This window comes from Rhododendron vialii, chromosome 6a, assembly GCF_030253575.1.
Source record: "Rhododendron vialii isolate Sample 1 chromosome 6a, ASM3025357v1".
NCBI classification, from domain to species: domain Eukaryota; kingdom Viridiplantae; phylum Streptophyta; class Magnoliopsida; order Ericales; family Ericaceae; genus Rhododendron; species Rhododendron vialii.
Window position 1 is genome coordinate 8660390 of NC_080562.1, and position 9877 is coordinate 8670266.

Genomic DNA, 9877 nt, shown 5'->3' on the forward strand with positions numbered 1-9877 from the left:
TTTGTAATCAAATATAAAGACAAATATGTTTATGAAAGTGCCTAAAACCCTAGGGTACCCTGTGAGAATGCCTAAACTACTAAAACCCTATAATAAGAAAGTGCATCTTAAACCCTATAAAAGTACCTAAACATGTTTCCTTATGGCTAAAAAACTCAAAAAGTTGAAGGACTTCTACTGAAAACTATTTTGCTGGCGTTCTTCCCATAAATGAAAACTATTTTACCGTCCTTATGGCTAATTTTCCCATAATGCTAGTGTATTCCCCTCTTGTCAGGGGATTGCGTAGCACCCCTATAACATAATCATTGGAATGCATAACGTTAATCCATTTGAAAGCATAATACTTTTTCACAAATGGTATACCATTATTATTATTATTATATTAGGTAAACACTTTTCAAAATGGCATAACATAACCACTCGAAGGTATAATACTTTTCAAAAAATGGCATAACATTTTTATTATTATGGTCTCTCCCTAAAAAAGTGTTATGCCATATGGTGTCCCCTCCAATTGGCGTAACATAACCACTCAATCGCATAACCATTAACCATTCGGAGGCATAACACGGGAACACCGTAAGGAGTAATTATTCATTACTCCCGGTGTATATTCCCTCCTCTCATAATATATGGGAGCTACGTGTGGGTCTTGCGTGTACCCCACATGTTATGTGAGAGGAGGGAGTATACACCATAGATTTAAATATCGGCCGGTACAAACCGTATAGGCCGGCTCGTACCGGAATTTGAGGGTGCCAATTCGGATATAGGCCGGTATAACAGGGAGACAGTAAATCGCAGGCGAACCGGCCAATTTCCGATACGTATTGGTCTGTACCGGATTTTTTGGGCCGGTTCGGGAAAAAAACATGCTAAAGGAAAAAAAATTCGGAAAAAAACGCTTTGAACGTTCAGAATTTTAGCGAAACGTGGACTCGCAGTGCGTGCGCGAGGCTCAAATCCCCGGATTTGCACCCCCCTTGCGCGAATAACTCGTGACTCGCACCCGATTAATTAGTTTCCAAATTAGTTTTCCAAATTGCCGCCCATTTTTCTGAGCGCGCGAGACCTCTCCTTAAATCCTCATTTACAAACCCAATAAAGTGCACATTGATTTAAAGTAGATAGAAGTTTTGTAACTTGCCAATGTGGGACTAGAGAAAAACACCATGTTTTACAAATACACATGTTGCAACATTATTCTCATATTTGTAAAATCTTATTGACTTGCGGATTTTGATAAATTATCGGATATTTCACATGAAGAGAATGGGCTATTACATGTCTTAAATTAATTAAAATGTGATAATTTAAGCCAATGTTGGGGGGCAAAAGCCGCAAAAGTATATTTTTCAAGTTTTATACATGTTGCTGATGATTTTTAAAAATTTACGGCCGCGATACCCGATTCCCGCGACGTATCACCGATATGTCCCGATACCGATATACCGCGGTCGATACCATGACGGCGACCGATACCGCGATTTAAAACTATGGTATACACCGAGAGTATTGAATAATTTTCCCACCGTAAGAGGGGATAAACACAGTGCTCAATTCACTCGACATGTAACAGTCGAAGTGGTTCTAGTCTTTAGTTTCACACTGAACGTCCACTTCAGAGGTTGATTCATTCCATTGCCGTTTCGGTACGTTGTTAAGGTCTTTTTACTCTCTCTGCGGACGTCTGTACCCTACAATTTAGTCGTCTAAGGAAAATGACAACCATTTTCAGATTATATAACTCGTCTCACCATGCTGCATTTCTCACTGGAAAAGAAAGTATCATGGCAAAGTGGCTCATTGTGCTCTATACAGTCCTTGTGTGGTGGTTCTGCACCCCTGCCACTTGCTTCGATAACGAAACAGATAGATTATCGTTGGTTGCTTTCAAGGAAGCAATTGATCAAGACCCACTTGGGGCCTTGAATTCTTGGAACGATTCCTTGCACTACTGTCAATGGGAAGGCGTTGTGTGTAGCCGCCGACATCCTGATAGAGTTGTAGAGTTGAACCTAATGTCCCTAGGCCTGGTGGGATCACTCTCTCCTCATATCGGAAACCTGTCGTTTCTCCGAATCATCGATCTTCAAAATAATACCTTCCATGGCCCAATCCCGCAAGAGATGGGTCGATTGTTTCGGCTTCGAAGCATAGATTTCAGCAACAATTCGTTCCATGGTGAAATGCCAACCAACCTTTCTCGATGCTCGAATCTCGAAAGCTTGAACTTGATAGACAACAACATGACCGGAAACATCCTGGCGGAGCTGTCTTCTTTGTCAAAGCTTAGACGTTTGGGCTTGGCTTTCAACAAGCTTTCAGGTAGCATCCCTCCTTCACTTGGAAACCTTTCTTTTCTTTCATTGCTTTCTTTAAGAGGCTGTGATTTGCATGGAGAGATCCCAAAGGAAATTTCCCAGCTTCAGGAACTTACATTTATTGCAATACCCGAAAACCACCTTTTTGGCAACATTCCTGCCGGCATTTACAACATCTCCACCATCTCTATGATCATATTGTACTCTAATCAACTTGACGGAACCATTCCTCCTGATATAGGCTTACACCTTCCCAAACTCAGGCGTCTTAATCTTATGGACAATCGGTTTACTGGACTGCTTCCTATTTCGTTGCCCAATGCTTCCGGACTTGATTTCATAAACTTTGGGCATAATAGTTTTGTAGGGCCAATCCCTAAAGATCTTGGAAGCCTTCCAAGGCTTCTAAAGCTGCTTCTTTACTTTAATAGGTTGCAAGATGATCTTGGTTTTATTTCATCGTTATCAAATTGCACGAGTTTACGAGTGGTTGCTGTTGACAACAATCTTCTTAGAGGTTCATTGCCCGACTCCATTGCCAATCTTTCTGCCACAATTGAGTCAGTTGCAATGAATGACAATCAACTGCATGGAAGCATGCCTTTAGGTATCGGGCACCTTCTCGGTCTCAGTCACTTAGACATGGGAAGCAATTATCTTAGTGGCCCTATTCCTACCACCATTGGGAACCTTTACAATCTGCACAACCTATATTTATCAGGAAACAATCTCACAGAAATTCCATCTTCGATCGGAAACTTGACTTTGTTGAGTGTTCTCCACTTGGAGCACAACAGTATCAATGGAAACATACCTCCAAGTCTCGGCAATTGCCGTAAATTGTTAGATATATCCCTTTCTCATAATTATCTAAACGGCTCCATACCCCCTGAAGTTATGAGTCTATCCTCCATTTCAATTTGCTTCAATTTTTCCCACAATGCATTGAGTGGTGCCCTTCCGCCAGAAGTTGGGTCGTTGCATAATGTTGCGGGCCTGGATGTGTCAAACAATAGATTTTCAGGACCTGTTCCAAACTCTTTGCGCAGTTGTTTGAGCTTGGAACGACTTCATTTAGAAACTAATTTATTTGAAGGTGAGATACCCCAAAGTTTGCAAGAGCTAAGGGGTTTACGAGAGTTGGACCTTTCACGGAACAATTTTTCCGGGTTGATCCCAAGTTATCTTGGCAAGCTTCGATTAGAAAAGTTGAATCTGTCTTTTAACCAGCTACAGGGGGAAGTTCCAATTGAAGGAGTTTTTCAAAATGGAAGTTTGATTTCAGTGTTTGGAAATAGCGATCTATGTGGAGGCATTCCAGACTTAAATCTTCCTCCTTGCTCGTCCTCAAAATCCCAGCTGTCTAGCAAAACCAAGTTGATGATCATTGTTGTTATTGTTGTCGCGGTGTGTTTGAGTTCATTAATTTCCTTCTTTGTATTCTCTCATCGGCGACGTGTTTCAAGAAAAAAGATGTCTTCCATGCCATCATTCAGACACCATCTGCTGAGGGTTTCTTACGCAGAGCTTCTCAAAGCCACTGATGGATTCACGGAGCAGAATCTAATAGGTGTTGGGCACTATGGCTCCGTTTACAAAGGAATTCTTAATCATGGTCAGACAGTGGTGGCAGTGAAAGTGCTCAATCTACAGATCCAAGGAGCTTCTAAGAGCTTCATGTCAGAATGCAACGCTCTAAGAACTGTTAGGCACAGAAATCTCTTGAAAATTTTGAGTGCCTGTTCTAGTGTGGATTTCCATGGCAATGAATTTAAGGCTTTGATTTGTGATTATATGGCCAACGGAAGCTTGGAAAAATGGTTGCATCAAGATAATGGGCAGGAAGAAAGCTCTATAAATCTAAAGTTGATTCAAAGGCTGAATATCGCTATAGATGTTGCTTCTGCACTCGAGTACCTTCATTGCGATTGTGACTCAAGAATTGTCCATGGCGATTTGAAGCCGAGTAATGTGCTTTTGGATGATGATGTTGGAGACTTTGGGTTAGCGAAAATTATCTCAACTGTTTCAAGTGAGGGGGAACAACATCAGAGCAATTCTACTGCAGTGAGGGGAACTATCGGCTATGTTGCCCCAGGTATGAGTTCTTTATTATCTTGGGTCACAATTATGGGGTGTGTTTATGCTGCTAATAGCGAGTGCTCTATTAGACTTTGCTGTATTAGAATTTCCTTTTTTGATGTGCTCTTTTTACCATCAAAATGCCATACAAACATACAATAGAGCCGAGTTCATTTTCAGTTAATCTACGAAACTAATCTGTTTTTGAAGTGCATCAAGTGCTTGATCTGATTTCTTTCTGCGTATATTTTTGGGTTATGGTTCCACGTCAGCAGCTGCCCAAAACAAAAAGAAGCCAAAATCGCTGAAATTTGAATTCCAATTTCCACCCCCTTCAACGAGAGAGAAAGAGAAAGAGAAAGAGAGAGGGGAGTACGACGCGGTCACCACCAGCGACCCCATCACTGGCGGCAAGTTCTTCCTTTTTTGAGTTAACTAGTAGTGGCTTGACGGTTAAATTTTGCATTATTTTGAATGAAAACGAAAAAATTGGATTATTGACTTATTTTTCGTCTTCATTCAAAAAATTTAGACTTCGATCGTAATTTTTTACCTTTTAGATTCTTCTCGTCATGACGAAGTAATATATATTTCACAAATAAAAAATTGACGAAAAACTAACAAATATATTTTTTTTTGAATAAAAATAAAAAAATAAATCGTTTTACTTGTTAAGCCAAACGACCTTAGTTACCAAAAGTGTAATTTCTTGTAGTGTTAGGTGGGAAGAGAAAAAACTGGGCCCAGTCCAATTTTTTCAATACTGTAGTCTGTAGATAATACAGTACCTTAATTTATTGCACTAACAGTATGATTCTATTCCCCAGCTTTTTTATTTTTTATTTTTTTATATATCAATAAATGACAACTTTTTCAAGTCCAACGATAAGAAAAAAACAAAAGGAATTTTCCATGTTGGTGAGTGCCATTATCTCATGAAATAAACAAAACATTTTATGTGAGATTACTTGTAATGGTGGTTTGATATATATATATATATATATATATATATATATATATATATATATATATATATATATATATATATATATATATATATATATATATATATTAGTCCCCTTCTCCTAAGGACCACCTTGTTTTAATAAAATAAGGACCTTCATTTTCCGATCAAATTTTGATGATCCGAGCCGCTCAATGTATTCAGAACGTGATTTTAAGGGTACCCGCGAGAAATCAACAAAAAAAAAAACCGGGAAAGGCTTCATCCGAGCAGTTTTTGTTATGTTTTTATCAAACGGTTCAAATAAAAACTGCTCAAATCAAGCCCTTATCGGTCATTTTTTTTGCCGATTTGTAGCGAGTACCCTTAAAATCACGTTCTGAACACATTGAGCGGATCGGATCATCGAAATTCAATTGGAAAACTGGAGAAATGGGGAGGTCCATATTTTAGTTAAAATAAGGACCTTCTTATTTGAAAATAACTGTATATATATATATATATATATATATATATATATATATATATATATATATATATATATAAAATAGAAAAGTGGTGAGAATAGTCGTCGTTTGGCTATTGTCACGGTTAGGGGCATCCGAACCCGGGGATAATGCCTATCGTGCGGGTACAGAGCGGCCAATTCAGTTTATCTCGACACGGACAGTTCAGATCGAATTTGAGCGCATATAAATTGCATTGATTAAATCTAAACCGTGCATTGCTCGATTTGATTCGAGCCGTCAATTTCTAAAATGAACGGCTAGATCGATCACTTTGCACCGCTCTGCAGAAAAATGCTTGACAGTATCTGTCATTCCGGGGCAACCCGCTTGGCGCGGCCTCAATCACAGGAAGATATTATTGGTGTTTCAGGCTCTTTCTGGTTTGTTTTTTTTTTTGATCCGCAGGCTCTTTCTGGTTTGCTGCTTCTTTGAAAAGGATATTCCTTTACTTTACAATATTATTTAATTAGGTAAAATTTACCCTTTATCGAACTTTTCTTGGTCACCAGCCTCAGCATATCGTGTAATTAAGGACGGATGCAGTATTATACAGGGAGAATTTTCCCGAGGTCCACTATACCAATTTTCAAATCTCATAAGTCCACTTCTAAATTCTATAACCCCCTAAGTCCACTAACCTATTAGTCAGGATATAATATCCCTGTTTAGTCTAATATACCCCTGTTTTTAAAAAACTTTTTACCCCGTTTTTTCATCCAGTTCAAAAACATCCAGTTCAAAATTTTCCCAATCCCGGAAAAAACTCCCGAAAATTCTCGGGAGAATTCAACTACAAAACCCCTCTGCCATCCCCCCCTTCCCCCCCCTCCCCCCTTTTCAGAAGGAACAATTCTGGACGAAACCTGGAAAATACTCCCAGCCCAAGACGGTTCGTGTAGAGCACTGGATGACCGTCGGCATTCTTCATTCAGCAACGGTCTCGCTTCTCCGCTCGTCGCCCTAGTTGCAGTCGGACCTTCTTCGTAGTTCGTCACCTGATCTTCACCCGTTCTATTCCTGTGCTAGTGGTCGTTCTTTGCTCGTTCTTCGGACCTTAACGTTATATATTCCCCTTTTTCGATTTCGATCGATTCATCACCGTCATTCTGCATCCTCGTCGTTGACGAAACCCTTCGGTTCATACCCATTGCCGTCAATCTCCTCTGTTTGCTTCGATCCATTCGGTATGTTTCTTAGAATACTAAAATTGAACTTTGGCTATATATGGTTATATATATTTGCTGTGTTGGTGTTTGGTAAAATTAGGGTTTTGATTGTCTAACAGACATGGGCTAGAGATTCAATGTGCTTATATCAAGTTATTGATAGTATATTTGGTCAAATCCAAGAACTGAAAGGAATAACAAAATCACCAAATCAATCGTTCTTGGAGAACAGGAATATATCATTCCCCGAAAACTATCTTCATGTGCTGATAAGTTCTATAAAAAGGCTTCGTTTGTACAAAAGAAAGAAGAGAAATGCGTGAGTTTGTGAAGATTATATACCTTGACAGAGACCCAGTCACCCATCGATTTTGATATAGTAATGTTTCTCCTCCTATATATGGTTATATGAACCAGCTTTTTCTACCCCTAAAATTGAAACCAAACTGTGGTCTCAAAAACACCTACAAATTAAAAAGAAAAATAACCCAATAGGGTTTTGATGCAAGTATATATGGTTATATTAAATGACATGGGCATGTAAAGTTAGGGTATTATATACGAATATTGGGTTATATGTTGCAAATGTGAACTATATGCGAGTCAATCTCCTCCGTCCAGTATGTAATACCCTAACGTTTTTATCTAACGTTATAAATATACAGGTTATATAACCTTATATATAACCTGTATCATCATATAACCATATTAAATCACTTCTTGATTTGGTCCGCGCAGCGGCCTCTCCGACTTGCTTTTGATATATTTGGAGTTTTATGAATAAATATATCAGGTTATATAATAAATAAGTGATTTAATATGGTTATATGATGATACAGGTTATATAACCTTATATATTTATTCAAAAAACTTTGATCGGTTACGTATTGGTGTAGTTAAGATAGGGTTTTGATTGCGAGTATATGTGGTTATATCAATATTTGATCCAGTATGGTATGGTTGAATTAAGTTAGGGATTCGATTGATAGTATATATGGTTATATCAATATTGGTTATATACTAATTTTGTTAAAGGCTGTTATTTGTGCAGTTGTTCAAGGGGTGAAGAGTATTACGTTACCTGTGAAGTCGACTGTGAAGAAGGCAACGGCGACGAAGGGAAAGAAGTTACGAGATCTCCTCTTTTTATTTTTTTAGAGTTAGAAAGGACAAAATCTCATGTATAACGTTTTTTTGTGTGTATTATTGTTACTAGAAGCAAGTCATTGAGACCGCTGCACAGACCAATTTAATAAAGTGAAAATATAATGGAAAGAAGTTACAAGATCTCCTCTTTTTCTTTTTTTAGAGTTAGAAATGACAAAATCTCATGTATAACGTTACAAGGTTATATGTTTATGTTTTGTCACATGTATTACGTTTTTGTGTGTGTATTATTGTTACTAGAAGCAAGTCATTGAGGCCGCTGCGCGGACCAATTCAGTAAAGTGAAAATATAATGGAAAGAAGTTACGAGATCTCCTCTTTTTCTTTTTTTAGAGTTAGAAATGACAAAATCTCATGTATAACGTTATAAGGTTATATGTTTATTTTTTGTCACATGTATTACGTTTTTTTGTGTGTATTATTGTTACTAGAAGCAAGTCATTGAGGCCGCTGCGCGGACCAATTCAATAAAGTGAAAATATAATGTTATATGAGAGTTTTTGTGCAGCGAAACTCAACATAATTCAACAAAGCAGTTGAGATCAAGATGTAACTCTACAAAGTAGAATATACAATGTTATATAACGTTATATAAGTACAATAACGTTAGATACGAAACTGATCCAACGTAATTGTTATTGCCCGAGAATTTTGCTATTTCCCGAGAATTTTGCGTGATTTGAAACGTATAAGGGATAATGGGAGATAATGGGCTAAACGGATGGGATTTGAATGGAAGGGTAAATCTGTCAGGCACTATTTCCCTTTTTAAATGTAGTGGACTTTATGCCTTACCAAATACATATTAGTGGACTTAGTGGGTTAGAAACTTGATCAGTGGACCTAGTGGGTTAGAAACATGCTATAGTGGACCCTAGACCAATTTTTTATATTATATATATACTTTTATTAGGACGCTTGGTTATAATTGTATGGGTAAATTATCAAAAAAACACCAGGGTTTTGCAAATTATAAATTTCCCCCTCACGTGTGGAAAATTATAAGCCCATTGTCGTAATGTAGCAGCTAGAAAATTCAGCAAAATTTGTTTGAAATCATTAAATCTTGATTATAGTTGACCACACTGTCTTTTTGTAGCTTGTGAAAGACTGTAGAGGTGTGAAAATAGTCTTTCACAAACTAAAAAAAAAAAAAAAAGGTTGGTCCACTATAACTAGGATTTGATGATGTCAGACGAATTTCATCGGATTTTCTAGCGGTTACATCATAACAATGGAGTAATTTGTTACGAGACAGGGGTATTTTGTAATTTTTCAAATGTGAGGGGACAATCTATACATTTTTTAAACCTTGGGGGTGATTTTTGTAATTTACCCTAATTTTAACCCACAAAAATTGGAGTCCGGCTTCTTTTCAATCCATAGGAAATTGGAGGATCCTCCATGTCACGCCATCGATTTTCAACATAATTAAATAATACAACTTAAAAAAATGTTTCTCTTATCATAGGTTTATTACCCCAAAGAAGTCCCCATCTGTTCAAATTACAAATTAGTCTCCAAATTAAAGTTATACAGCTTAGGCACTCCGGCCCCAAATAGAACTTAAGTATTTGTATCGACTAACTTTTAAGTTAGAAACAGTTTAGCCAAAAGGAATTTCTAAAATGAATAGTTACAAACTCATATTTACCAAAAGAA

The 9877-nt window shown here is 37.6% G+C and overlaps 1 protein-coding gene and 1 long non-coding RNA gene across 2 annotated transcripts; both read left to right on the forward strand.

Annotated features, from left to right (window-relative positions):
- The first annotated feature begins 1724 nt into the window (after positions 1-1724).
- On the forward strand, positions 1725-7079 carry LOC131328354 (probable LRR receptor-like serine/threonine-protein kinase At3g47570). The gene is made up of 4 exons (XM_058361304.1): positions 1725-4425; positions 4682-4819; positions 6763-6851; positions 6909-7079. The coding sequence occupies exons 1-4, from the start codon at positions 1725-1727 to the stop codon at positions 7077-7079; spliced, it is 3099 nt and encodes a 1032-aa protein (XP_058217287.1).
- Positions 7080-7929: 850 nt separating this feature from the next.
- Positions 7930-8709, forward strand: LOC131329306 (uncharacterized). The gene is made up of 2 exons (XR_009200713.1): positions 7930-8244; positions 8587-8709. It is a non-coding gene; the product is annotated as an uncharacterized LOC131329306 (long non-coding RNA).
- Positions 8710-9877: the final 1168 nt, after the last annotated feature.